Below are 16,687 nucleotides of genomic sequence, written 5' to 3'. Positions count from 1 at the left end.
TCCTGCCTCGGGAATGGATGTTTGTGATGTCCTTAGGTTAGTTAGGTTTAAGTAGTTCTAAGTCTAGGGGACTAATGACCTCAGACGTTAAGCCCCATAGCGTTTAGAGCCATTTGAACCATTTGAACAAGTCATTTCTGTTAACTTGTGAGATTCCGAAGAAATTTCTTTCATAACGGTACATATGTTTCTGTATTCGAAAAGCCAACTCTTAACTTGTAGCGAAGGTCACTTTCGCTACAGCTGTTAAGAGCCATATTCCCTGATTCACTCGAATAAAGTGTGTGGGTCACTCACGATGGCTACTGCTAGGAACTTCAAGCATTTTACCCTTTCTAGTAACTCATTACCAATAACCTAATTGAACCGTTTTGAATCTCTTCGCGCATTTATACTCAGTACGTCACATTTATTGACGTTGAGTGTCAACCGCCAGTACCAGCACAAATCGTGATCTTTTTGTGAGTTTTCCTTTATTAATTGGAAGAGACAGTAGCAGCTCATCATAAATAGCCAATTTCTCGATGTTTTGACTAAACCATCCGATTTAATAACTACAGTCATATGTTAAGTAGCAGAAACAGACATACAAGACTCCACGTTTTGAAAATAAATAAATAATTGATAGTCTGTCGCCCCTACGCAGAATGAACATGCCTGTGTTGCGGAAGATTCGTTTGTCTTCGTAGATACGCCATTAACGCAAAGAAGTTGTAGCTAATACAACACTGTTCGTTGTGCTCAACGGCAGAAATAAGCACAAGTAAAAGTCAATTCTGGTGCCCTCCAGAGAAGTGTAAATATGACGGCTAGTATTCTGAATATAGATGCGCCAATATTATGCATCATTGTCAGCAGTCTGAGTAAGTATTCTCGTTGAGTCATGGAAGTGTAGAATTGCACATATTTCCACCACGCACACTGAAAAACACGTGAAACTAACGACTAGATGCATCTGAGATGTGTTACAAGCGGATGCTGAAAATAACGAGGACTACTAAAAGTTAAAGAATGAGGTGATTCTCCGCAGAATAGGTGTAGAAACGAACATATGGAAAACACTGACAAGAAGAGGGGACAGGATGACAAGACATGTGTTACGATATCAGGGAACAACATCTTCCGAGGTACTAGAGGAAGCTGTGGAGGGTAAGAACTGTAGGGGAAGTAAGATGTCGTCATACGTCTAGCAAATAATTCACGGCACTTGGGTTAAGTGCTAAACAGCAGAAATAGAGGATTACCGGGTCAATCAAGTCAGAGCGCTATTTACCCAAAAAAAAAAAAAACAAAAAAACGCTGTATCTCGTAATCTGCTCTCAGGAGTTAAGCGAAGCGCAGAACGTCTTCTGCAATTACGAGCAACTTGAATTGGAAAGACCACATAGATAATATTGTGGGGAAGGCGAAACAAAGACTGCGCTTTGTTGGCAGGACACTTAGAAGATGCAACAAAACCACTAAAGAGACAGCCTACATTACACTCGTCCGTCCTCTGCTGGAACATTGCTGCCCGGTGTGGGATCCTTACCAGGTAGAACTGACGGAGGACATCGAAAAAATGCAATGAAGGGCAGCTCGTTTCGTGTTATCACGCAATAGGGGTGAGTTTGTCGCTGAGATCATACGCGAGTTAGGGCGGCAGTCACTGAATCAAAGGTGGTTTGCTGGGTGTTGTGTGCTGTCCTTAGATTAGTTAGGTTTAAGTAGTTCTAAGTTCTAGGGGACTTATGACCACAGCAGTTGCGTCCCATAGTGCTCAGAGCCATTTGAACCATCAAAGGTGGTTTTCTTTGCGGCGAGATCTATTTACGAAATTTCAATCACCAACATTCTCTCCCGAATGCGAAAATATTTTCTTGACACCCACCTACGTAGGGAGAAATGACCATCATAGTAAAATAAGAGAAATCAGAGCTCGAACGGAAAGATTTAGGTGTCCCTTTTTCCCAAGCGCCATTCGAGAGTGGAATGGTAGAGAAGTAGAATGAAAATGGTTCGATGAACACTCTGCCAGACACTTAAGTGTGAATTGCAGAGTAACCATCTAGATGTAGATGTAGATCCGCGATAGCACATGTCCAGTACTTCCACCGTGCAGTTCACATGGGATCATGAAAAAAATAAAGGCATGTAGGGGCATATTTGAAGGCACAAGAAAAATTTTCCCTCACAATTGTATGTGTGAGGGATAGTTATAATTAAACCTTTGCACCTTGAGCGGGCCCCCATGAAAAACAAGTGAGCGTAGGACACTGGAACTTCGTTGAAACATTTGTAAGGACATGCGGAAGAGGAATTACCAATAAACCATATAAATAAACGCACCTTAATTTCCACATGAGAGGGTAGTGCTTGATAATCGCGTACAGTGTTTATGTTCCAAGTTACAAGTTTTGCACAACGTGACGACCATCTGACGACAGCCGGAAACCACGCCAGAGGTTTCTCTACTGCTGCCCGAAAGCACGGTGGATCATGAAACGTTCAGCTGTCGTGACACACCTCGTGATCTGCTTAATAATTGCACAATGCGTCCAGCATTCTCAGTCGTGGCAACGGTAACTTTTGCAACAATTGGCAGTCGGTCTCTCCAAGAAGCAGTTATCAAATCGCTGGTTATTTCGAACTTCCGAATACTGTTCCTCCACTCCGGTGTGGAAAGAGGACTTCTCTGTATTCCTTTAATGCATCAAAATGGCTCTGAGCACTATGTGACTCAACTGCTGAGGTCATTAGTCCCCTAGAACTGAGAACTAGTTAAACCTAACTAACCTAAGGACATCACAAACATCCATGCCCGAGGCAGGATTCGAACCTGCGACCGTAGCGGTCTTGCGGTTCCAGAATGCAGCGCCTTTAATCGCACGGCCACTTCGGCCGGCTTTAATGCATCGATACTCACTAAGAGCAGCAGTGCTGTTGATGTCGTTTTGATGAAACAGCTTTACGTGTGAAGCCCTGGTCTCCTTGTCCAAATCATGTTGACTTTCTGCAGATGTAATGAGTTTTAATATTATTTTTTTTTTGAACGCTATCGACGTGCCAATACTGGAGCCTAACGGCGGGTCATGACCCTAACTCTACTTACAGCGCAAATCCCGCAGTGCACAGTCTGAATATCATTCCTATAAAGTCGGGTATCGACACGGTAAATAGTTCTACGTATACACTGTGCAAAGTTTAACTGTAACTACTCTATACAATGCATGTAGCTATTGAAGTCTGGTAATTGCCGTCGTACGGCCATAATCACCTCGGATACTTTTACACATGACTCACCTTAGAACAAATGATAGCTCCGCCAGTGTACAATATTTTATACCTTCCTTACGCAATACTACCGCCATCTGCATATGTGCAAATTACTGTCCCATGATTTTTGTGACCTCAGAGTACATTCCCTGGTGGTTAAAGCTCTTGATCTGTGACCATAGTCATATTTTCACCACGAACACACTTCCAATGCTTACCTATAGCTATAGAGTCAATTTTCGAGGTGTGATGCGACTGTATGCGTGAGTAACAAAGTCGGCTCCATTCATCATATCGGGAACCCAGGATGTGACAAGACGTCTCGAACATGGTCAAATGTGGAGCTCAGTTTCTGCATTTCCTAACGCTGTGAGTCCCTTTAGCTACCGCTTGACATTACTCCTATTAACAGCATCTTTCCCAAATTGTACACAGACGTTTACATTCACCACGGTTTATTGTTCCGCAAACCAAGAATTTGGTTGCAATATATTATTTGTAACGAATATTTTTGTACGAGTAGATCCCATTTTTTGGGTTAACTACGGCTATACCATCTAACCGAATCTTTGAAATTTTGCACGCGTTCAGAGGAAACATCAAGTTTAAAGCATATTTTCCAAGTGCAAAGAACACTGCTAACGCCTCCAATTCATAAGTGGACTATTTCTTTAGTCAGTACCGCCATTAGACTGTTGTTTACTTGCAGTGTTACATTTACACTTACACGATCATGATTTCGGCTTCAAAGTGCCATTATCAAGTATTTTAAGTGTTATACAGTGCCTAAGATGGCATACTGTCGTATTTAAAATACACTATTAGACATATTGTCTAACAGAGTATTTTAAATACGAGCGTATGTCATCTTAGGCTCTGTATAACACTTAAAACACTTGATAATGGCACTTTGAAGCCGAAAGCATGATCGTATAAGTGTAAATGCAAAACCTGCAAATAAATAACTGTCTAATGGCGGTACTGACTTTTAAGAAATATATTATGTGGCTCCGCATTATGAAAAAATTATTATAAGTGGACTACCTTTCTTCCATGCTGTTTAAAGACAAAGAAGCAACAGAAACCAGCCGACGTCTAAGCACTTGTGATCGGAACTTCCTTCAACTATTGTAATAATTGCAGCTCTTCGTCTATGCTGTTACTATTATAGCCGCCTTCGGCACACAGTTCACTGAGCAGCTCATCTCTCTTCCACAACTGGGGGTCGGGTACAGGTCAAGCACTGACGTTGAAACACGGAGACCAACTTCCGAACGAGTCCCTAAACAATCCCTGCACAAACCACACCAGTCTCTCAGTACCACCAACCACGATTGTACGACAGTCGTCGTCGGTGTCGGGGCAGGAGAATAGCGTAGTAATATCGAACTTCTGAACACACATGCCCTTATTTTGCCGTGCGAACCCACTGAAGACTCTTGAGTCCAGTGGCTATAGCCAGATGACGCTACGTCGAGCCATGTGATACGTCCACTGCCTGAAACACCGCTCTCAGTGTAGGTAATGGCAGTGGCGCAAGTAGTGCCATCTGAAAAACCTTGTCTGCGTCGCGCTCGCTGTCATTGGCGGATATAGCACCTGCAGTTTCGGTAGTTTGCTTGCTGGTGCCATCTGACGTACGCTGAACACTCTGCCCGCAGCTACGACGCGCGCGACCGGCCCATGCAGGCGGGCGCACACTGGCGGGACATGGCGTTGGTGGGGGACCGCGTCTTCTTCCGCACGGCGACGTCGCCACCCGAGTTGGCCATCGGCGAAGTGCGTGAGAGCGACAAAGGGCTCTACCGCTGCAGGGTCGACTTTCGGGAGTCGCCCTCCAGGACCACCCGCATCCGACTCGACGTCGTTGGTGAGTGTCGCGCAACCATCTCGTGCTCTTCAGAAGTAGCTTAATGCACTCTATAATGTACTCTACGTTGCTGATGTCTCTTACTGTATAAAATGTCAACGAAGGTCCATGCAGTGTCCCAATGTCTATCGAAATCATTTCCATGATCTTCACTTTTTAGTATAGTCCGTGTGTATACGCACATGCCGATCTTCACCATCTGCAGAAGCGCTCTCTTTGGATGGTACCCCGATTAATCGGCTTGTCCAGACACTGATTTTTTCCAAACTCAAAATTTTTATATTTCACCGGTGCAATAGATAATTAACCATAGTGTTTATCCAGATAGTAACTGACTCGTGCACTACATATGTTAGAAATTACTCCACCAATTGTATAGTTACGCTTTCTATGTCATAGAGAAGGGAAAGTGCCCGATGTATTTGAGTTTATATGTAAACTGAAGTTCGAGAGGGAGGGGGTGAGAGAGAAAGGAAAGTGAAGGATTACCGATGTGCGTTGCATCAGGACATTACGCGGTATCGGCGGCAACGAGCGAATATGTGTACCAGACCTGGATTCGAACCTGGTATCTCCTGCTTACTAGGCGGGTCCGTGAACCAAAGCGCCATCTGGGACATAGTGCTACCACAACTTCGCAGACTATCTCGGCACAACTCACGGCCGACACACAGAGCGCCACCTACCCTCAGTCCCTGTCAACTTCCTCCATGCTCGAAAAAATGGCTCTAAGCCCTATGGGACTTAACATCTGGGGGGATCACTCCCCTAGACTTAAAACTACTTAAAACTAACTAACCTAAGCAAATCACACACATCCATGCCTGAGGCAGGATTCGAACCTGCGACCGTAGGAGTCGCGCGGTTTCGGACTGAAGGCGCCTAAAACCGCTCGGGCAACGCGGCCGGCCTCCTCCATGCTCGCTACTATGACGTTACCGCAGGAGCTTGGATGTACTTGGGCATCCGCACTGAACAAGATGGATCCATTACCCATCTAGGTGAATCAATTATACGAATGCATGGTGTCTGTCTTTCGGACATGTGTCTTTATATTTTACCATGGACGAAAGAACAAACACCACGAATTCATATAACTATCTGAGAGGAACTGAGGGCAGTTTGTGATGGCCCAGAGGCTCGGCACGAGCATTTCGGAAACTAGACGATTTGTTAGTATTCGAGGAATGCTGTGGTGAGTGTCTTCAACACGTGGCGAAACCAAAATGAAACCGCGTCCAGACCTTGTGCGGTTGGGCGGCCACCCCTCATCACAGATGTCGGACGTCGTAGGCTGGGCGGACTGGTAAAACAGAACAGGCCGCGAATTGTGGAGGAACTGACATCAGACTTTAGTGCTGGGCAGAGCACAAGTGTGTCTCAACACACAGTGCACCAACGTTACTAACGATGGACCTCCGCAGCGGACGATTCATGCATGTGCCAATGTGAACACCACGAAATCGGCAACTGTGACTGAAATGGTTACTTTACCATCGACACTGAACGTTGGCACGGTGGCAGAACGTTGCGTGGTCTGATGAACCCCGATACCTTCTTCATTATGCTGGTGGGAGGGTGTGAATCCATCTTCCAGGGGGAATAGCTCCTTGACACTGTACTGTGGAACAGAGACAAGCTGGCGCCGGATCCAGTATGCACTGGCGAACAGTCACGTGGCCATACGTGGGTACAGAGGAGCTCGTGCAAGACAGCATGACGGCCAAGGAGTATCGTATACCGGCTGCATACCACGTACACCCCTTCATGTTACCAGACTGCAGTGACACTTTTCAAAAAGATAATGCGTCATATCACAAGACAAGGAGTAGGATCGAGTCTTTCGGGGAAAAGAGTGTCGAGTTCCAATAGACGTGCTGGCCTCGCATCTCACCAGATCTGTATCCCATCCAACACAACTGGGATGTAATTGAAAGTGGCGTCACAGCCTTTGGCCCCCCTGCCCGGAGTTTACGCGAATTAGGTGACTTCGGAGTGCGGATGTGATTCCAGTCCGTGCACCGACCTATCAAGGCCTCATTGCTTCCATGCCACGGAGCTTTCAAAAAACGAGGTAGAAGGGTTTTCTTTTCTTGTGCATAGTCAGATTTTCAGAGGTTACATTCTGCTTCACAGTTTCAGCTCCAGATTACCGTCTGTCATGCACTCGTTGATGAAATCCTTTTCATATAGAATCTGGGCTACTGAAACTAGGCTCACTTCGATTAATTGTTGCTTTTGGTAGAAAAAAAATCATGCTTTTCCGTTCGAAGTGATTTTGAGATACTGTCCCACTTGTTATTTTGTTTCATTTTATTTTATGTTATTTTATTTTATTTATTTATTTATTTACTTATTTTTTGACGGAAGATGATGCAAACCCTTTTTCTGAAAACATAGCTCTCCTTATTTTTCCACAGCTGCAACCTGCTGCTCAATTTTTCCAACTCATTATTTCATGTTTCTTGGTCCTGATGCCCAGTCAGTGGACCGTAGTGGTATGGTCTTCCTCTGTTAGCAATGATACAAGAAAAACTATGAGCATAACAAAAAAAAGATAGATGAACAAGACGGTAGTCTTCAACTAAGCATGAAGCGTTGATTCATATGGAAGCAACCTTGCTAACGGTGACGAAGCAAACTTGATTTTCCTCATTCTATTATTTGGAGACATATTTAGTAACTTCCTCTCTGATAACGCAGCACTGACGAACTGAAGTGCTTAAATTAATCATTCTCTATGATGTTTCGGAGTTATGGAACGGCGAAAACTGGTTACTTACGGAACTAAAGCGAAATAGCGTCATTGCTAGGCCAAGTGAGAACCATATTAGTGTCTTACCGCCTTAGACGTCTTGGCTGACATGATGTCTCCGGCTGATAACGAATTTCGCGTTATACACATGCGTTCTGAACAAAAGAAAAGCAGAAGAGGAAGAACATGCGGAATGGCTGAAAATGATAACGAGAACACGGGTAGCGAAATGAGAATGTCAGAGTGTGATCAAGCGTGATCTTCCTTCTCGAGACGGCATACGAATGAGGTATTATGGGAAACAGAATGATATTTTGAAACGTACAAGACATGAAACTAAGTAATGCAAAGGAAGCTAATGTGAAGGTGACAACCGAGAGTCGGATAGGAATGGTGACAGATTCTGGACACACAGGAATACGATGGCGCTAGAAGTAGTCCTGAAAAGGACAGATGCAGCACGTATGTGACACATTCATTTAATTTTTTTGTTATTTTTGTATGGCAGAAAAGCAGAAAATAACCAGTTATTCTCTCGGTTAGTTGCCGGGGATTTATTGAGAATTTGTGTCAGACATGAAATAATGTTCGCAGATAACGACTCACCAGTTGTTCTAGTGTTTTCATATTTTTGACTATACCTAATGTCACATCACTTTAAAGAAAATTATGTTGGGATCATTTCTTCCCGAAACATGTGTTTCTAAATTAAATAAATTACACATTTCTAAATTCAATAAATGATACATTTGATTAACTAGTGCTTCATAAGCTCCGTTTTGACATCTTTATAGGGTTGCGTTATGGATGACTGCGATCCATAAACCACATTAAACTTATCCTTTCTTAAATACATAATTTGTACGACTACTCTCACAGCTGTCAAGAGTTTTAAATTGCCGCAAAATTTCATCATATGCCTGAGGAAGAATATGCTGTAATAGAAACAGTTTTCGGACACAGATTTAACATTTATCATGCGTGACAAACTGCGACATGAAAGGAGCGTAGGCAACATGCCAACACAATGGGAAGAAAAAGATCGAGGGGTCTCAGAGAAGACGAATATAAAATACCATAAAAACAATATGAACCTATCTTTCTTGTACCTTTTCCGTCAAGTGGAGGAAAACGTAGCATATTCCTAGATGGTAGAAAAGCGTCAAATAACTAGTTATTCTATCACTAAGTTGTGGCGGAATTTATTATGATTTTGTGCCGCACAGTACAAATACATTTATCACTTGTGTGAGAAGCAATTACGATATCTTTCATGAAACTTCCTATACTTGGCTGCACTGCCACAATTGATTCATTCACTACCTCTTTTGGTCATAGACCATTATCTGCTACATGAATCAACGTTAAAAAGATACAAATGACAATTGAACATCAATGTACAAAACTTCATAAGGACACGAAGATACAGAAACCTTCCTTACGAAAAATTGGGCAATGCAAGTCTCATGTCAATCATGTTGAACCATGAAATCGCATTAGCCGCCAAGCTCATGAATGATAACAGTAATTTCCCCACATCAGCACCCTGCACCATGAAAACATACGAATCTGGTCGTATGCAAGCTGGACATAATATGACTAGACGTAGTACCAGTAACCTCAAAGATACTACTACCAAGATGTCTAGTCAATTTGAAGCATGACATAAGAAATTAATTTTAATATAGAATAACAACGACAACAACGATTATAGTAAAGCCTTAAGTAATATTTGCAGAAAAGAGGATAACAGGGTGGGTACTTAATCACAGTTGTAAAATAGTTCATTTTTCTTTTTTTTAGTACAATTAACACTAGATACAAATCACAATGTGTTATCTAAAAATCGCTATTAAATGACAATAATGTCAACAATGTAACTTGTGACAAAACCACTGAAGTATACTTAACGCAAATGTGTATGTAGCATATACTGTATATAATTTCTGAGTACGATACACAGTTCAGTGTTATCACATATGCCAACAGGCCGGGACTCAGGAACAAATGATACTGAGGTTCCCAGTATGTTACTGAAAAGTTAGTTACATGATCACAGATATAAGAGAAAATGAAACAGGACTAGCAACACAAAGTACATAGTGTTAAATTTCAGTGTCGTAATGCAGAGTACCTTAGTGGCAGCATTGCAGACAAATTGTCAATTAAAGCATTATTTCATGTCCATATGTGAAGGTAAAGTAGTTTAGTACACGGTATAAGATACAGCCAAGCAGGAATTATACGAACTGCATTTCCCAAGACAAATCAGTACGCAATTTCAGAATGTGTCAAATCAATATGGTATATCAGAGAAATAGTAAATGAGCTTATAATAGTTGTTCAAAAAGAAGGGAGAATCGGCGTGGTCTTCTTTAGGCAAGTGAACATTGTACAGAATGGGGCGAAGCGTTTGGCCAACAAATGATTGTCTAAAGTTGTATATTTTGGGAACTGACTATAAATTAAAATAACTAAACCAACTCACGAGTTCGTACGTGTTTCGATCGAAATTCGTAGCATTTTTTAGATGCTATTCATGCATGAATAACGGAAGTGCCAGTAATAGTTACTTATTGTATGTCGAATATAATCACGCGCTCGAAGTGCGGACCGATACTCGTACTGGTGTACGTCAGATTCACAGACTCATACTCCGTGGCGAACCTTGATAAGCTTGAACGTTACATTTAGCTTATCAAAATACTCAGATACCTTCAAGTGAAGACACAATCAGAAATCAGTTGAATTTGAGCTGGCCAGCCTACACCAAAACACAGAAACCACTTATTAATAAGGAGCTATGAGTGCAACTGAGTTTGTCTGTACACTACTGTGCACATGCTGAGGTAATACTTCTGTAAAAAAGCCGCATCTTTATCACAAATGGTGCGGATCTTGCATCCGTCGGTAATATATTTATTAAGGAATATTAGGGTTTAAGTCCTCTCGCAACACATGCTTCGATTCGGGAATTATGGACAACCAATTTGAACGTGTTCGTTTAAAATTAAACATACCCATATTTTCCCTAGGCGATTTAGGGAATCCGCGAAAAACTTAAATACGGATGGACAGACGGTGATTAGACGAACCACCGTTCTCGCGAAAGGGAACATACCGTTTTACCAGTGCGCCACTTCATCCAGTTAGGATGTGAGGCCTATAACAATTTTTCTTTCTCGATGGGGTAATTTCTTTCGTTTCCATTCTTCATTCCACAACGTAAATGTACCTTCAGGACTGTACTACCGCTGGTGCATGTGTTCGCAGTTCCTCCGCAGGCGATGAGGATAATCGACACACACGGCAACGAGCTGCAGCGCCTGACGATGCCGTACGTGGAAGGCGACACCATGAGGCTGACGTGTATGGTGTCCGGAGGTATGTACTGCTGAACTAACATGCATACATGCCAGCAGCAGCGAAAGATTACAAATATAGGGCCATTTATACAAAGGAGTACGAACTGCAGGAAACAGACGAGGAGCAAAAGAGGTGAAATGGACACATGGCCAGAACTGCGTTCCAAGGGTGCTCAGTGCACTTCAAGGTGTAAATAATAGACCTCTGACAGTCCATACGACCATTTTGCTTCTTATATTCTCAAGGATGGTTTCCTGTAGTTTGTCTCAATTTAACAAAATGACACTTTGTAATGCTGTAGTGATAACCAACAGACTTTACTTGAGTCGGACCTCAATTTGTAACTACCTATTATAGGAAATAATCTATATGAAGCCCACCTAAATCTGTATATAGTTTTCTGCATTTTCAAAAGTATATTATGATTACCATATATTTTTCTGCTTTTACTATATAAATTTTGCACTATGGCTGCAGTCTAATTTTTTCTATCCATCTTGGACTCCCCACCCATCCCACACCCCTACCACCTCCCAAACCCTTCCTCCCCGTGTCTTCTAGTCTCTCTCCCATTATCTCATCCCATGCTCTACACCCTGCCAGCATTCTATACCAACCTAATCTAATGGATCACTCTCGTTCCCCACCGAGCCCTCTCCCCCATTCCTCGACTCATTGTTTGTCATTGTATATCAGAGTGTCTTTTAACCACATCACCTTACTTTGAGTCTTCAACCACTCGCTTATGGGTAGGTCCGTTGAAGTTTCGTGCCCCTCCCCATCCAATACCCCATCTTTCTCCCACCTCTTCACTCTCATTTTGATTTTTCCTGCTTTAACACCTAACCAAATATGCTCTCATATCCCTACTGCTCTCATATCCCCACTATCATTTTATTCAGCCCCACCTAACCAACTCATACACATTGTTTTTCCCACATTTCCATTTCGCCATTATCCTTTGACATTGCCGTCTGCCGCCCCCCCCCCCCCCCCCGCCCCCCTGCATTTGATTCCAAAACCATATTTCTTTCTTAATTACACTGTTAACCATCTTAATTTTGTTAATTATATAAGTCTTGGCACAACAGTGTATATTCCTAACTCTCTCCCATCCCTCTTCAGCAAGCATACATTTACGCGTCCTCCACCCGCCCCTGCGTTTTTAACTCCCATTGTTAACTGTCTTTTTTGTATTATCAATGGCACTTACTATATTCTTATATGTGGTTCACTGCCTTTGAGTTTTATTTCGTTTTGTTCCTTCTAGACTTTAGTTCCTTATGCAACTTAATGTAGGTTGAAGTATACAAGTTTATCAAAGATGATGTCGCCCAGTGCCACCCAAAAGATAATTATATATAGCTTTAAGGTATTTAACATTAACAATCATATATCTATGACAGTTCGTCATTTTAGTATTCAGTTGCTCTATTACTAACACTCTGTGATTTCACTGTCATTACGTTTTAAGGAAATGTGCTCATCTTTTATTTACCAGCGTAAGCCTGTTTTTTACTGTGACGTGTTCCCGCGATTATTTACTGATTTGTTAGAAGATGGTGATTTTTCTTCTGGCATTTCATGGGGAGCCAATATTTTTCTTAATTTATGGCCAACTTTGACCTTAAGTGTCCTGCAACATACGTTAAAGATATAACATGTGAGCTCATATTTCGCAATTATACGCCAATTTACATTCATTGCTTAATACATTGTACATCTTTTGAAATTTTACGTGAGCTTACTGAGTGGAGTTTTTGCTTTTAGCAAATACTTGAAAATGCCATACAAGGCTGGAACCTGGTTTGTATTTAAATAAATAATGAAACAGTCAAACGGCCGCGTGTTCCTTTCAAAAATCAATCTGTATAGTTCGTGATGTTCGGAGTCTCTCTTGTAAACTGGTCTGCAATCTGCCATCACTCTATATTTATGGATGACAATGCGCGACCGCATCGAACTGCGCAGATGGGGGAATTCTTAGGACGAGAGGATGTTCAGTGAATGGACTGGCCAGCCTGTTCCCAATCCCCCCCCCCCCCCAACTTAAAACCAGTTGTACGCTGTTGGGGTGTCCTGTAGCACGTCCACATGGATCAACGACCATTTAAGGAATGTCAACCGCGCTGGTGGAGGAATGGAATGCCCTGTCCCGAAAACTCCTTACCAACTTTGTGGGCCAACATGGGAGCATCTGAATCACAATTTTCATAATTTCATTAAAATGAAGGGACTGAAATGAATGGCCACAATGAAGACAACATGCATAAAACAAAATGGTGTCCTTGAAATGTGCTCGAAAATTTTATGCTTGTTATGTAATGTATACATGTCTTGATCAATGAAAATTTTTCTCACACTTGCAATAGAACTATCATCATCAGCTATATCAAGAGGAGCCCCGATGATCGAATTAAACTGCGTTCCTTTTTATTTGTCTTACGTGAGCTCATCTTCCTTTTGATTAGTTTGGTATGACCTACTGTGATTTCTTTCCTGTGCCAGCCTCTTCACCTCAAGGGCCTTAATTAATTATAATACATGTCTTACCTCATACTTTTTACCTTCTGCGGCTACCCCGAGTATCATAGAATTTATTTCATGATGTCTTAACATGTGTCCCGTCATCCCGTACGTATTCTACGCCGCATTTTCACATATTCGTTTCCTAATAGATAGTGCAGAGAATTTTATTATTTTATCAATTCATTTAATTATCAGTATTCTTCCGTAACATTACATTTCATGCAGTATCGGAATATAGCCTCAGAAATTTTTTTCTCAAGTTTAGGCTCTTGTCTGACACGAATTTTTAATTTTTATTTAATTTTCCACCTGTGCCTATTTTTAGTCCTTCAATCTCGAGCTAACGTAGTAAATAAATGGAAGACATAAATAATATACATATTTGGAGACTGGTTTCGTTGTCTTACCAAATAATAAAAAATATTGCTAGCAGTTCCGTTAAAACCCACACGCATGGAAGTCCAAACGCAGGCCTAGTAGCCATTAGACATCGCCCCAGTTACATATAGCTCTATCGTCACGTATATCTGCAATGGATCAAAATTGCTAATTCTTCGATTCATTAGAAGTATTACTATGACGGCCTGACACATAATAAAATGTTCTTATTTTCGTATTTTCATCAATTTCACCTGGTCAGGTATGGGCCTTGCACAGTGAGTTATGACGTCCAGTTTTTCACAAATGGAACCAAAGCGACACACACACAGATATTCTGTACGGTTTGCTGCAGGTGAGTTATCCGTAAGCAACACCGTGATCTTTCAAATGCGACGTCCCAGAGTTTTGTAAATAGAGTAAACAGCTGTTGTATTATCGATTACTGGTGGGTTTCGGTTATCCGTGCAGCGCATTACCTCAGATTATCAGGAGCACCCTATATGTAATTATTTACCTAAGAGAAATCACCAAACAGCCGTATATTTTCAGAAGTTGTTATTTTGTTCACATGACCAATTTCAGCATCTCATTAATCCCATCTTCAGGCCCCCTATGTACTCCACGTATACAGAATGAGATATATCGAGGCAAGCATAACCGGAGCCATCACTGCCTAATTTCCGAGAATTTTTTATTGAGTGTGTACTTCGAAGACTTGACAATAACAAAGGCATTCATCGATGTATCTGATTCTCCATACATCGAGTGGATAAGGGCTTTAATGAGATGCATGGCTTTAATGAGATGCCGAAACTGGTCGTGTAAATAAAACAACAACTTCTGAAAACATAGTGTTATTTGGTGATTTATCTTTGGTAAATATCCAACCGGCCGCCGTCCCACAACCAAGATGAATCAACAGAGAACTCAATCTAATTGTATTCAACCAGCGAGAGTTGGCCTATGCCTGAAACAATTCTTGGTACAGATATAGTTGGAAAGGGTGGATGGCTCCAGTACTTGTGCAAGTAACGCCCACAACTCGTGCGTGATCACAGGGAGGCCACCGCCCACGCTGCGCTGGTGGCGAGAGGACAGCGTGCTGGAGTCCAGGGCGCTGGAGACGGCGTTCCCCAGCGTGCGCGAGCAGATGCTCATCCTGCCGCGGCTGTCGCGCGCAGACCTGCACGCCTCCTTCACGTGCCAGGCCGTCAACAGCGACCTCATCCCGCCCATGACGGCCACCGTGCGTCTCGAGATGAACCGTGAGTACCGGCTGCCCAGACCGTATCACTATTTATTTATTTTATTTATTTACATGTCAAGTTCCGTAAGACCAAGACTGAGGAGCAAATCTCCAAGGTCACGGAACGTGTCAGTACATGAAATTACAACATAGAAGTAATAACAGATAAAAATAAATTTTCATGAACCTGAAAAACGTCAGTCCATAAGTTTAAGTAAACTCTACCAGCAATACAATAAGAATAAGCTTAATTTTTCAAGGAACTCATCGCTAGATTAGAAGGAGTCACTCATGAGGAAACTCTTCAGTTTCGATTTGAAAGCGTGTGGATTACTGCTAACAAGGGGAGGCCGCCAATTGTGAAATTCAGATTTGATTCATACTGTGCATAATAAAAGCTCATGGCCAGAGGTGTAATGTTGCAAAGCACCAAGATGCACTTCTCAGCCGCTGTCGAGAAAATCGACAGTTAAAAGAAACCGTTGCCGTGAAATACTCTCTACGCTTAATAATTTTCTACAGCGTTGTGGCGCAGCGGTAAGCGCTCGGGTTCGTAATCCGAAGGTCGCCGGATCGAGTCTCGCGCCATGTAACTTTTTTTTATTATTAGTTTTTTTGTAATTCAAATGTATACACACACACACACACACACACACACACACACACACACGGCAATCAGTTGCTACAATTATGCATATAATAAGTTGTTGAAAGTCGTTTGTCGTGGAAAAATAAAACTTGAAATAAAACACAATGTCACAAATAATATTCAAGTGGATACAATTTACTGATAAGTTCGGTATACACTCGCACATAATTAACAATTACTGCCCAGAAGTAGCTGGAGTATCGCACGAACCAGAGTGATAGTTATCATAGAAACATGGGAAGCAGAAAACAGCACGACATCGAGCACATCTGATAAACGATGCGTTTTTACAAGAACAATTGTTTTTAAATTATCTGTTGGGAAACACACCCGATTGACATTCTGAAAAATTGTTCTGTCGTTCGTCAGGTTTGGTGCATACCACGCGTATCGTATCACATCGGCAAAAATCGGAGAAGACAATTGGTGGTGGTCGATGGATTGGATTTATTTCATGTGTGTGTGTGTATACATTTGAATTACAAAAAAACTAATAATAAAAGAAATTGCATGGCGCGAGATTCGATCCGGCGACCTTCGGATTACGAACCCGAGCGCTTACCGCTGCGCCACGTCGAAGTAGAAAATTATTAAGCGTAGAGAGTATTTCACCGCAACGGTTTCTTTTAATTGTCG

The 16,687-nt window shown here is 42.1% G+C and overlaps 1 protein-coding gene across 1 annotated transcript in view; it reads left to right on the top strand.

Moving 5' to 3' along the window:
* LOC124613342 (hemicentin-2-like) overlaps nucleotides 1-16,687 on the top strand; it is a 193,317-nt gene that overhangs the window by 54,822 nt on the left and 121,808 nt on the right. Inside the window, exons 4-6 of the mRNA XM_047142039.1 lie at nucleotides 4,917-5,125; nucleotides 11,154-11,264; nucleotides 15,215-15,421. Of these exons, the coding sequence (XP_046997995.1) occupies nucleotides 4,917-5,125; nucleotides 11,154-11,264; nucleotides 15,215-15,421 (527 nt within the window). The remainder of the gene's footprint in view (nucleotides 1-4,916; nucleotides 5,126-11,153; nucleotides 11,265-15,214; nucleotides 15,422-16,687) is intronic.

Source organism: Schistocerca americana, chromosome 4, assembly GCF_021461395.2.
Source record: "Schistocerca americana isolate TAMUIC-IGC-003095 chromosome 4, iqSchAmer2.1, whole genome shotgun sequence".
NCBI classification, from domain to species: domain Eukaryota; kingdom Metazoa; phylum Arthropoda; class Insecta; order Orthoptera; family Acrididae; genus Schistocerca; species Schistocerca americana.
Note: the sequence above shows the minus strand (reverse complement) of the source record. Positions and strands in the feature narration are given on the sequence as shown.